The 14016-nt window shown below is 42.9% G+C and overlaps 1 protein-coding gene across 4 annotated transcripts in view; it reads right to left on the bottom strand.

Annotated features, from left to right (window-relative positions):
* The window catches only part of LOC118231624 (serine/threonine-protein phosphatase 2B catalytic subunit alpha isoform), a 121776-nt gene that overhangs the window by 3234 nt on the left and 104526 nt on the right, over nt 1–14016 (bottom strand). Inside the window, exons 9-14 of one of the 4 annotated variants that reach the window (XM_035425637.1) lie at nt 13116–13241; nt 11458–11529; nt 10315–10341; nt 6488–6572; nt 5590–5687; nt 1701–1730 (exon numbers count right to left, since the gene is read on the bottom strand). In XM_035425637.1, the coding sequence (XP_035281528.1) occupies nt 1701–1730; nt 5590–5687; nt 6488–6572; nt 10315–10341; nt 11458–11529; nt 13116–13241 (438 nt within the window). The remainder of the gene's footprint in view (nt 1–1700; nt 1731–5589; nt 5688–6487; nt 6573–10314; nt 10342–11457; nt 11530–13115; nt 13242–14016) is intronic. The other 3 variants (XM_035425639.1, XM_035425638.1, XM_035425640.1) reach the window with 3 other exon arrangements.

The raw sequence follows: 14016 nt of genomic DNA, 5'->3' as shown, positions 1-14016 counted from the left end.
AATCTCTCATAATAAATGAAAAACACAACACCACCATCACCAGCATATTTACCGCAATTATATATCCCGACTGAAGAGGGGATTACATAATTCTTTGCTAAACAAAAGCAGTACGGAAAAACGGAGGGAAAAAAAACAACAACAAATACCAAACATGTAAAGTAAACAGAGGAGACCACTGATACAGAGCACACAGATAAGAGTACTTTCACATAATGACTGAGCTGCTACACCAGCAGCATGGAGAACAGGACGGACGGGCTGGGTGCTAACCACTTGTTAGCCTGCTTGGAGCATGCAGCAAACCACTGGAGATAAGCGACGGATTCTGGAGATCACTCTTTTTCTGGATCTGCCCATTTTGACTTTTATGCAGTTATCCGTTTTTTTTTTTGCCCCCAGTCACAAATTGGTGTCTTAGACCTAATGAAAAGTCATAAGAGGGGTGGAGAGGAGTGTGTTGCTGCATAGCGCCGGTCAGAGACAGGTTATTAGCAGCTCACGATAGAGAACACCACACAGCAGAAGTCACATGACCCACATGGAAAAGCCAAAAACAAAAAAAAAAAGAAAAGAAAAGAAATGTCCAACACGAATGCACACTGTCCGTCAGAGTCGGTTAGGAGGATTTCACCAATTCTAAGGTAAATAGCAGAGCTCTTCCACTGCTATTTAGTGTGCATTTGATGTTGTTCTTGCAGATTCTTTTTATTATTTGGGGAGGGGGGGGGGTTAAATTCTTTCTTTATTTTTTCCATCCAATTGGAATTTTGCCAGGCCAATCATTGACTATATGCAAATATTTGTCCAATAAACACTTTCTTTCCTACCGGACTTGTATTTTCGTGCGAAAACAAAGAACAACTGTTGTGTCTTTTGTTTTAAAAGGGAACAATTTTGAGCGTTTCACGGGCAAATCATGGGTGTGTGTGAATATGTGGTGTGAGCGCTATAGGTTGAAGCTGCGTTCATGTGACACGCTGAACATGTCCCCAGATGAGTGTAATAGTACTAGTGGACGTTGAGAGAGAAGTAAAACTCAATCAATACCTTTAAGAGCCACAGGAACTGTGATAACCTGTGAAGTTTGAAGGTTAAACCATACAGGCTCACATAGCCATTGGATAGCTAGCAGTATAATAATAATTATTAATAATAATAATAATAATAATAATAATAATAATAATAATAATAATAATAATAATAATACACATGTGCACTCATTGGGCTGGAAGTCAGCAAACAGGAGCCTAATGTATTACTTCTGACTGGATGTTGTACATGTTGAGAAGCTTCAGGTTGGATGTGGTGCACGTAGTGAAGTTCTGATTGGATGTGCTGCACATCCTGAAGCGTTCTCTTAGATGTGATGCATGTAGTGAAGCAGGTGGGTCGGCCTTGTTAGCTCTGAAGGGAGGGAGAGACACACGGCTGCCATCTGTCATCGACCCATCTGTTTCCGTGCTGAGACTACATGTCCCTGGCCCGCCACCAAAACTGTTCCCCCATAAAACAAGCACAGCCTTTTCTTTTACATGTTTCTGTTTTTTTTCTCAAAAATGTGATTAATGCTATGGCGCATTTCAGTTAGCCCAACACCCACACACTCTGTACAAGCTACGGCAAAGGAAATGAACGAACCCAGTGGAGCCCTTGTCTATTGCCAAAAAAGCAAAAGAAAGGGAGACTGGCCTATTTACCTTCGTCAGCCTCAATAGCTTCAACAGTAGCTGAAGAGAAGAAGAGGGGTAGCAAAACGAGTGAGAAGAGTAAACAGAGGAATTCAGTTTCGGAGAACAAAGTCAACCAACAGCAAGAGAGCTAATGCAGACCCACGATACACACTCTCCACACTCTGACACACAGGGACACACATGAATGTTAGTTGGAGAAGAAACAGCAGTTGTGAGGCGGGGGGACTGTAGCTAAACATGAGTTGAGATAGACCCCCTGTAAAACAAAATGATTTTGCAGTTGAACTGGGTGCAGAAGCAGAGGTACTTGGTGTTCATTAAAAACATGTTTGGAACTTTAGCCTCTTAGCCTTTTTTGAGTAAAAAAAAAAAAAAAAACTAAAACCTAAAACAAAAAACACAATGTTTGGCATACAAAGATGAAGCAAGTTGTGACTGACAGGCAGCAGTACCTGAAGGAGGTTCAACTGAAGATGTGATCGTTAAAAAGTAGGCTTCTGGAATGTTTTTCTAAATTCTAAATCAGTGTTCTAGAACTCTGTTGCTTTCAATTACCAGTAGTGATTGTGACATCAGTGTTAGAACGTTCAGTTAAGAACATTCTAATCACATATTTGCGAAGAAACTGCCTGCCAGTTCTATTCTATACATCTGTCTTTGGGTTGACTTATTGCAGGTAGAAGCACAACCAGAAGCAATAAATCACGCATGGTGAGCGAGATGTGACACCAGGAAACAAAGTCAAAATTTGTGAGAAAACACAATAGAAGGTAACGCCAAGAACTCCAGAACCCCAAGAGTTCCAAAGTGCAAGTTTCATTCCAATGAATGAGAACTTGATAGCAGCACGGACAAAAAAACAGGAACAAGAGCCCTCACAATTTCCAAAGGAGAAAGAGTAGCTCCATAGAACAATTGCTTATTAGTTATATAATGCCCTTAATCCACACATCATTGGTCTCTATCAGTAATCCACAGCACTGAAGAAGCTATAGCACCTCAAGATAACAAGTACCTTCTTGCACACAAAATGTACCTTTGGGACACTTACCGTATGGAGATTGCTATTGAATGTAATGACTGAGTAACTAGGAATATATATCTTTATTCTACATAAACAAGAATATTAAAACTGTGGCCAAATGTTTTACCCATACATATACATATATCCTCATATATACTGCATATACAGTGAGCCCCATAATGTTTGGGACAAAGACACATTTAAAAAAAAATCGATTTGGTTCTGTACTCCACAATTTTAGATTGGTTATCAAACAATTCATATGTACACATTCTCAGCTTTTATTTAAGGGCACTGTTATACATTTTGATTTCACCATGTATAAATTACAACACATTTTATAAATATTCCCTCTATTTCAGGGCACAATAATGTTCGGGATCACAGGTGTTTCTGTTTCCTTAGTGCAGGTACAAGAGAGCTTTCAGAATGTGATTTGCTTTCTAGGCTTTTGATTGCCTTTGGAGTCTATTATTGGCGTTTGTCAACATGAGGACCTGAGTGGTGCCAATGAAAGTCAAGAAAGCCATTATGATGCTTAAAAAGAAGAAATAATTGAGACATACTGCAGGCCAAACCGTAGGCTACCCAAAAGCAACATTATTATGAAGAAAGAGAGCACTGGTTAGCTCAGAAATCACAGAGCCTGGCAAGCCAAGGAAGACAATGTATAAAAGTATAAAAAGTGCTGTAATTCCTACATGGTGAGACCAAAATGTATAAAAGATACAGTTAAATGAAAGCTGAGAAGGTGCACTTTAACCACACGTGAAGTGTTTGATTACAAATCTAAAATCATGGAGCACATAGCCAAATCACGAAAACATGTCTTCATCCCAAACGTTCTGGAGCTCTATAAACACAAATATTGAGCAGCTAGCCCTCCACGAGACAAAACGCCTTCCATCACAAGGGAAAGCGAAACACAACACGGGAGCACGCACAAAAATAAAATGAAATAATCAAAATAATAAGAAAAGGGCAATGGCGGAGGGTGCAACATTGTCATAGAAACACGTCGGTGTGTGTAGGCGGAGAGCCTGCAGCCAGCGCCAAGCCCCCCTGTGATTCTACCAATGTTGCAACAGTAATCTCAGTAACGTCACCCCCCTCCCCTCAGACATGCTTCCAGTCCCGGGCTACCGGCTAAAGGGGGATTCGTTTAGCACCTTACACTGTGGACAGGGCACCAAATTTCTTCTGCATATATCAGCTGCATAAAAAGATGCTATGTGTAAATTGCTCTAGATAAGAGTGTAATGCCTGTAATGTTTTCCCTGTTAAATGTTAATAAATGAGCAAGCCAAAGAATTTAGTAGCTTTCAGTGGAAGGCGCCAGTCCCATTGTCTATTCCTTAAAAACAGAGGATGGGAGGGGGGGAGGGCAAAAGCATGTCATTAGGAGAGTGATGTTATTCTGATTTCTGTCCAGTTTTTGTGGATGGTGAGGTGAACTCAGGTTATCCCCTTTCATACACAGTTTATGTCAGATACAAATTCAGGAGCTGATTGGGGGTACAGACCCCTTGCCTTGACAGAAGCTAAAAATTCAAAACTGGAATTTAAAAAATGCATCAAAATAAAAAAGATTGCATAAAAGAGGCATTTCATGCTACAGAATATTACTACAGTTCTAGTGTAATTTCTTGCCTCTTTCTTCCCTCTAGAGAGATTTTTTCCGGATCCAAAAGAGAAATAAAAACTCGCAGACACTACTCTGTGATGTAAAGGAGATAGAATGTGAACTCCAGGAGCATCAGTAATTTGACATGGGAGGGGAAAATCTACATTTGTCTCACAAAACACATCTGAGAGAATACTTGCGGAAGAGATTATACCTGCAGTTTCCAGAGAGAAAGGAGAAGGGAAGGAAACAGATAGTATTTGAGATAACCAAATGACTGCAGAGACTGAAAACATAGAGTGGACAGAGAGAGAGAGAGAGAGACAGAGAGAACTAGACAGAGAGAGAGTTTGGTACAATTGGACAGCTTCATAAGTCAACAGCACCACAAAAACACATACAGTGTGCTTTGTCACTGAAACAATGGTCTGAACTTTACGGACTGTGAAAACAGAGGAGAAAATAGCTGACAGAAAAGGCAGCTAAGGTAAATAAAACATAAAACACGCTAGGAGAGAAAACAGCCCAAATGTTAATATTACATACACAGATGGGGGTCTCACAGTTCAATAGATCTGTACACAGGCAGTACTGTCCATTAATATAAACAATGTAATAAAGTAATATAGTGTCCACAGTTATCACATTAAAAAATAGTTTTCAGCTTGTGTAATAAGATTTTAAAGGTTTCTGAAGTAAAATAATTAGTAGGATATTCCATTAACTCCACATACAGGAGGGGCTCTAAACTGTCCGAATGGTTTGTGGACTGTTAATGTTACCCTTCAGTAAATATGGTAAGCCTGACTTTTCAATGCGCTTACGGTGCAGCGCAGTTTTCACAGTCGGCCCAAATGTGCTGCTCTAGCCTTGATGAACATCATTTAAAATGGCAGTTCTCATCCCTTTGGATGCCATGAGTCACAACGCAATGTGAAGTGGGCCACATTTAAGAAAAATCAGCACTCAAAACGTTTCCCACAAAACAGCAGGTCATCTCAATTTCGATCTCCGACATTTCAGTTGTACACGTGTATGCGTCTACTGACATTTGTTCCAAAAAAATAAATGATCTACAAACGAAATGCATTCATGAAATTTTTCTGTGCACTGAGATCTGAGCCCCACAATTAAGGAGGTTGGGTTGCAGGTTCAGAGACAGTAAAAAGTAAACTGGCTGCCATGGTAACGGAGATTGAGTGACAGGGAGACTGAAGGGCGGGGCTCAGGGGAGGCACGGTTCTTACCGTTCTGCAGTTTCTCCTTCCCTCCGGACAGCACTCCGCTGGGGAGCATCCCGGTGGGGGTCAGTCCCTTCAGGGTCAGCACGCTCTCACTCTCCTCTCTGGTCAATACATGAGGCGGGGGGGGGGGGGGAGAGTTACAGTGGTCAGCTCCAGGGACAGGAAAATAACCCTTCGCCATGCCTGAAATTACTTCAAAGAGCTGCATTAAAACAAAAACAAATGAGCTGAAACTGTCAGATTCCAAGGTAAGACCAGGAATGTGACCTTTCGCTATATAACAAGTTAAACACCTGAAATGACAAAAAATGTATAGAAAATGGGAAAGGTGTTCAAACTGCCAAATTCCATGACGTGGCCAGGGATGTTAGATCTTTCCGCACAACTGGCTGAACACCTGAAGAGATTACAGACGCGCCGAGACTAGCGGAGACGGAGCACAGAGCAAGGCTACGAGGCAGGACCTGAAATCCCACCCAGCCTTCCCTGTGCGGCGCACTGGGCCGAGAGATCTGAGGGGTGACCCTCCAGGTCAAACAGAACTTCCCGAGGAAAGTCACGTTTTTCTGTCTCCAGCAGAGCTCTGCATTTCCAGCATTGTAAATGAAACATTGTTCAGAGAGGAAACAACACACGAACCCTAAAAATATCAGGCATGTGATTAAAAAAAAAAAAAAAAACGGACAGACGAACTCTCCAGCAGCCTTTGTGAGGGAGGAGGGGGTGTTTTTCCCTCTTTTGAAAATAAAAGGAAAAAAGACATTCATTGTGCCTTGAAGGAAAATAGCTTCTGTGGGTCACAACAAGCCGTGCATGGTGTGTCCGGTGCGGCTATGCACTCAAGCCCCACCAACACACAGTAATCACATTAACGTGCAACACTGCAACGTGCAACACTTACCTGAGGACTGAGAACACCCTGGCCATCTTACCAATGGCTCTGATCTTGTTCCGGATCACCTCTTTGCGTGCGGAGGCAGTGGCACCTGTGTGGATGGGAGGGGCAGAGGAACAGAGTGAAGCGGCAGGGCCTGACATCATCACACGTCTAGCCTACTGTCACACAACACCCTTATGGCCTACTGTGACTTCATCCTGATAGCCAACTGTGACTCAACAAGCCTAAGACCTACTGTCACACAACACCCTTATGGCCTACCGTGACTTCATCCTGATAGCCTACTGTGACTCAACAAGACTAAGACCGACAGTCACACAATACTTTCATGCCCTACTGTGACATTGTCCCTATGGCCTTAATCAAGCTGTGATTCATGTAGGTTTTTTCTTTGTCTCAGAAATATAGAGAAGACTGTGGGGTTACGTAGGTAACCTCGGTCAACACGCCACTGCATGGGTCATCCTTGCCGAGAGATTGAGCTACTAGGAGACAGCCACCACTACGGGGCAGACAAGACATCACGCAAGAAGCATTGCCACCTGTCCACCTCCAAACCCTCTTTTTGCCTCTTCAAGACAGGCAAGAGCTCTGAGACCGACTGAGTCCTGCTTTTGCACATGTATCACCACGGCTCTTGTTTCCAGACTTTGCCCTAAACTCCCGCCCACCGAGCAGAGCCTCTTCTCCTGATAAGGAGAGGCAGTTTTCACTCCCACGCAGTGATACCGCATTGGTTGTTGTGATTCATCTGCTGACTGAAAGCACACCTTCACATACAGTATCTGGTTGTTTAAAGCAGTCTTCTGCAATGTCCTTTTGGAATTATAGTAGTTTTATTACTGATATTTTTATATTTTGAGTACATAAATATAATACCGTTTCCTCTTGGCAAGGATGGCCCATGCAGCGGCATGTTGACCTGATGAAATGGAACAATCCTAAAACAGGTCCTTATTAAGCGTGACTTTAGTCTGGTTCCAAATTAAGCAAAGCGACTACAGAGATAATGCCTGAACAGTATGGCCACTCTCAGTGTATGTTGCATCGTCCAAAACAGAATCCTCCCTGCCTCAATGACCTGCGCTCTGAGCTTTGTAAGCTTTCTTACAAAGGTCTTCACTGTACTTGGCCACTACCTAAAGCTTAAATGGTTCAGTAAAAAAACAGCAATGCTGGATTCAGTGTTTTCTGTTATGTGCTTGGACTTGACGAACAGATACGGTTCCAAGGCAGTCTGAGTTCAGGCTGATGTGAAAAGCATGCGGATCTAATGCAAATGATAAAAACACACTTTAGCCTGTGCAGTGCTGCATACTGTGCATACCTCACAATATCATTTTATTTAAACAATAAAATGCTACTCATGTCTACTGATAAATCAGAAACATGTCACTGACTATCACTGATCTCATTGGTCATTCCAAATCACTTCACAATGGACTTTTTCCAGATTTGCTCTATTATTGCATATGTTTCACACTAAACGGTTTCACATCTTTAGACACAATGTAATATTAGACAAAGGGGACTTGAGTAAACACAAAACACATTTAAAAAATGATTTCATTTAATTAAAAAAGTTGTCAAACACCTATATCACCCATGTGAAAAGGTCATTGCCCCCTTGAACCTAATAACTGGTTGCACCACCTTCAGCAGCAATAACTGCAACCAAAAGCTTCCTATAATTTGTTATCTTTCACATCACTGTGGAGGAATTTTATCCCACTCTTTTTTACAGAACTGCTTTAATTCAGACAAATTGGTAGGTCTTTGAACATGAATTGGTTGTTTCAGGTCTTGCCACAGCAGCTCTATTGGGTTCACGTCAGTGACTTGGCCACTCCAAAACTTTTATTTTGTTTCTTTTCATCCAGTCAGATGTGGACTTGCTTTTATGTTTAGGATCATTGTCTTGCTGGATAACCCAATTATGCTTCAGCTTCAGCTCATGGACAGATGACTGAACATTCTCTTAAATAGTTTTCTGGTGCAGAGCTGAATTCATGGTTCCTTAAATAATGGCAAGCCGTACTGGTCCACACCATCACACTACAACCACAATGTTTGACCGTTTGACAGTATGATGTCCTTAATGTGAAATGCTGCATTTTCTTTTACGCCAGACATAATTGGACCTGCGTTGTCCAAAAAGTTCCACTTTTGACTCATCTGTCTGTAGAAAATTATCGCAATAATCATCCAAGCATTTTTTTTCATGTGAGATAAGCATTGATGTTTCTCTTGGTTAGCAATGGTTTTCACCTCGTTACTCTCCTATGAATCCCATTTTTTCCCAGTCTCTTTCTTATTGTGGAGTCATGAACACTGACCTTAGCTGAGGCCAGAGAGCCCTGAAGTTCTTTGGATGTTCTTCTGGGATCTACTGTGACTTCCTGGATGAGTTGTTACTCTGCCCTTGGAGAAATTTTGGCAGGCCGGCCACACCTGGTAAGATTCACCACTGTTCCAAGTGTTCTCCGTTTTGAGAAAATGGCTCTCACTGCGGTTTGATGAAGTCCCAGAGCCTTAGAAATGGCTTTGTAATTCTTTCCGGATTGATACAACTTTTTTTCTAATCTTCTTGAATTTGCTTTCATAATGGCATAATGTTGTGGCGACTGCTTCACTCTGATGGTAAGATTCAATATGAGTGAGCTCATATTTAACAGGGCTGGTTGCAATCAAGCCTGGCTGTGTTTAATAAAATCAACTGCACCTAATTACTAATTAAATGTGGTTAATTGGTTGATTGAGTAACAAAGGGGGAAATTACTTTTTCACATGGGTGATATGGGTGTTTGATTACATTTTCTATTAAATAACTGAAATATTAATTTTAAAAAAATGTGTTTTGCGTTTACTCAGTTTCCCTTTGCTAATATTACATTTTGTCTAAAGATCTGAAACCATTCAGTGTGACAATAATAGGGAAAATCAGCAACGGGGCAAACATTTTTTCACGGCACTGTGTTTAGATTGTCACAGATTGTGTTTAATAGTATTAATGACAGTATAATTACCACTAATATTATATATACCCATGAGTCTATATCCCTATTATACATAACAGGTTTGTCAATAGCAGTTTTTAGATACAGTGCCACAGAGGTGAAAAGAAGTGCACAGAGATGGAGATGAATGAGAAGTACAGCCTCATGGCAAATGTACTGCAGAGGGCAACAAACGCTAACAAGGCAAGGTCCAGGCAACTGCATACTGGTGATTGGCCCCACACTATCTGACATGCACTCTGCCGGCTGATCTTTCAGCTAGGCTTCTTCTCCAGAGACCACTGTTGTGCTCAGTAACATTAATATTTTGTTTGGTAACGCTAATGTTCCGTTCAGCAATATTAACATTCCACTCTCTAACATTAACGTTTCTGGTCAGTAATATTACAGTCTCGCTCAGTAACCTCAGTAATATGAATGCTCTGTTACATTAACGTTCTGTTCAGTAACATTAATGTTCCGCTCTGTAGCATTAACGTTCCACTCAGTGACGTTAATGTTCTGCTTAGCAACGTCAACATTCTGCTCCGCAACATTAATTTTTCACTCATATTACAGGTCCAAATATTACAGGTCCTGACAGTTAGTACAGTACTTATTAGTAGCACTGCAAGAAGCCAAGAGAGGTCAGTCACACAGTTTGTTACTCCCCTCAAATTGATTTACATCTTACAGGACAGTCAATGCAAACACCAGACCATCACTGCTTTCATGTGCCTTGCATTATCCAGCTGCTTTCAGATGGTTACGTGTGCGGGGTTAAGCACTGTTGTGCATACTGTAGTACATTCAGTGGCAGTTTGGTAGCTGTACCTTTCTTAGGGGGATAAATTAGCTGTCCTTCTCAAGAAAATCCCAGAAGAGAAAAACAAAAGAAAGATCAGAAGATGGTTGAATGATGGAAAGCAGAAAAGCAGAGGAGAGAGAGAAAGAGAGAGAGAAGCAAATGTACACCCCATGGAAAAGAAAAGCAATGCCTAAATGAAATAAGAAACAAAGAAACCAATTAGACAGTGGCATCCACAGCGAGAAAAGAGCAGAGAGACAGAGCAGATTACAATAGCACAATGGAAATGGAATCAACATAATCGGAGTGAAACAGAAGGGAGGAAATAAGCAAAAACAGAGGAAATGACATCATGAGATGTTAGTGTGCTAATGTTAGATGAAAGGCTAAGACACAGAGGCTAATTTCCACCGTGCATTTTCAGTGCGGTCCCACAGGAAGTTTCTGCTAAGGGTGACACTCCAGTTGCTGTGGGGTGAGCAAGTTCGCCCACCACATGCCTTGATCAAACACGAGGAAGCATGTTTTTCTCTTTCGTTACACGACAGCGCAAGATCGTGTTGTACGGTCTGGATTCTGCTTCCAGTAAGAAGAGGCAAAAACGGTCTTGAGGCAAGCAAACGGCTGCTTCAATATCTCTGTTGCAGTACAGGAGCTGGTGGGGCTGAGCATTTCCTGCAAGGGTGCGCCACCAGAGCTCAGCCTCTAGAGGGCAGCATCGCCTCATAGGCCAAATGAGTCGACGTCCGCTCGGCAGCTCCCTGGCGCTCAGAGTGCTTTTCCAGGAGCAGCAGGTGAGGTGCAGTCTGACGGGCAGTGGCTCATTTTACTCAGTTACCCATGGAGGCATGGGTAGGGGGACTCCTCTCGATCCCAGGAAATATTTTTAGTAAACAGTCATAGTGCCCTCCCCCTGGCCCCACAGCAAGGATGACTAAGCGGGTAGTTCCTGGCTATACTGCTGGGTGAGGCCTTAGTGACATTCGCTAACTCTTGCATACTTTTGATGTAAACCGTGCCCCCTTGTGGAACACTACAGTAACTATTATTTCAAGTTTCGAGCATTCAAGCATTGCCCCTATATTCCTAACGTTACGACTGTATGTGTGCGAGTAGCAGCGAGCCCTTATAGCGGTGACTCGGCGTGCCGGAGACGACGGCTCCCTTACCGTCAATCTCCTCGTCCGTCATCAGCTCGTCGTTGGAACAGATGCTTAAGACGTTGACCAGCATCTCGGTCACTGTGAGGACAGAGGCGAGAGAGGGGCTTGAGAGGCCAGCGACCGTACCCCGATACTCGGGGTCACACAGATTTCTGAAACACTTTTAACCCTGTACATGCTGGTGAAATCAGAAAACACAGACAATCTCTGAGGGTGATTAATGAAACATTACTGACCAATTACACGAAAGATCTTTCTGAGTACCGGTGGTAGCTGAAGTTTTACAATGACAGTATTTCAAATAGTAGAAATATAAATATATTACATGACCCAGGAGTCTTTGCATTGGCATTTATGCATTATGCATAAATTAAATAAATCAATTGAAAAAACAGGGATCTCATTCTCAAAGCAGAGGTAGCACAGAAAAGCATTTTATGTCAGGCAGATAAAGAATTTAAAAACTGAACGGACCACAGAGAGATAGTAAGTGAGTGAGGGAGAAAGAGAGAGGGAGAAGAAGAAGAAGGTAGAGAAAGAGAGAGACATTGGCATACACTGTGACAGGCAATTCCCTGGGGGGGTGGGGGTATGGAGGACATAGGGTTATACCCCACAGCCCCCTCCCCACCTTGCGAGAGAGGACTCCTCTTAATTAACCTGGGCATCCATGAATAGAACACAGAACCTGAGACACCTCAGTGGGGAGTTTCAGCAGGCTGCCGTGGCAACAGGGGAAGGACCACCCTCTTCTAATTGCCAGCCTTTTCTGCATCCACACATAAAATATTCATGAGGGGGAGGAGCCCTGGCAAAACGAAGCAGCCGGTGGTGACCAAAGAGGCCAGGTATCAGGTGTTACAAAGACAACATTGACAACACAAAGACGTTAAGCTCTCCATAAATATTTGGAAGGTGCCGTCCGGCATCTTTGCCAGGCTGGAGGTACGAACGCGGGCTCATGGATGAACGTGCGATCCTCACGACCGGGAAACCGTAGGTTAAGGTTACAGTGAAACGCCATTGGTGCAGGGGTCCTCGCACCTGCGTCTCACACCTGCCCTTTGGGCTATGCCCACGCTCACCTTCTCAAGCTTTAAACTTTAAACTGTAAACTTTCCTAGTGCAACGCAGTTACAAACAGACTGTATATCTTTCAATACAGTAACACTTGCTACTTAAATCAGTACATTTGCAATCTGCTGCTAGCTCATATTGTAGCTTTTAACTTTATGTTGCAGACTTAAATGATGACAGCAGATATTAGCACTGACACACAGGACTTAGCATCCTCTCTCTTCATTGCCTAAACCGTTATGTCTGCACTTTTGTAAGTTGCTCTGGATAAGAGCGCCAGCCAAATGCCTAAAATGTAAAGACCTTTTTTTAAATGGATGCACTTTTGCCAGTAAATTGGCTAGCTTCTCCTAGTTGCGGGGGGAGAAACACTGATGATTATGCACTTTTTCTAACTCGATTACATTTGGGTAGACTTGATTGGTAATGTACCAGTGTAACAATAGTCTGCCACATTAGTAACATTTTTATTGTCAGAATTCCATCTGATGGCCTTGCATGCATTGGCAGATATCGAATGGGCTTCCTCCTCATGGGGAAGTGCAGCCTACTCTCCTGTAGGCTCTGTGCATTCAGGTAAACCTCACCTTTCTCTCCAACAAACGGCAAAGACCAGGTGAAGACGTCCATGAAGTTTGGGAGCCAGTAGGGGTGGGGGGAGCAGTTGAACTGTCGGATATTCATTACGTTGTTCTCATATTTCAGTACGGCAGCTGTGTGGGGGTGGGGGTGGGGTGGGGGAGGAGGAGCCACAGAGAGTGAGAGGGGAGGGAAAACAGAAGGAGCTTTATTGTATCACCCACTCACTGAGAATCAGCATCATCATACTTCCAAGCAAGACCTGGAAAAACAATAGAAAAATCCTCTCTGCACACCACTGCAGGCACAAAACTTCTAAGAAACTTTGAAAAGCAAAAAAGCATTTTAAACAGTCATCACTCACTCCTCTGCGGGAGACCCGCGTATTGATCACAGTCCGCCTCTGCAGCCGCGGCGCCCAAAAAACTACGCCCCCCCCCGAATGATTTAAGAGGAATTCAGAAACATAAAACACCTGGCTCAGCATGTGGGTCCGATAAGGCCTGCTACTTCTGTCACTGGCACGAGAAACACCGGCTCATGGGGGTTTGTGGGGGGGGGGGGGGGTATGGGCGGGGGCAGAACGCTGGCCTATCGATCAGAAAACCCCAGCGAGTAAAAACATTTCCGTGGATGTTTAACTGCCCTGGTTTCCCCGGAGGTTGTTTTATTAGAACAGAACAGGCAGTAAATCCCATTCAAAGTTCCTAAAGAAATGAGAGAAGGCCGTATATACTGAAAGCTGTCCAATATGCTCCAGCATTACCCAGCATCCTCAGGGGCAGGAGGTTCCCCTTAAGTGTCAAACATGGGTCTCCTATCAACAACCGGGCAATCTTTTTGGCTTGGGAATTCAACATTTTTGGACAGGGTTTCTTATAAACTACTGCAACAAGGCAATAGTAATAA

Source organism: Anguilla anguilla, chromosome 7 (genome assembly GCF_013347855.1).
Source record: "Anguilla anguilla isolate fAngAng1 chromosome 7, fAngAng1.pri, whole genome shotgun sequence".
NCBI lineage: Eukaryota > Metazoa > Chordata > Actinopteri > Anguilliformes > Anguillidae > Anguilla > Anguilla anguilla.
Note: the sequence above shows the minus strand (reverse complement) of the source record. Positions and strands in the feature narration are given on the sequence as shown.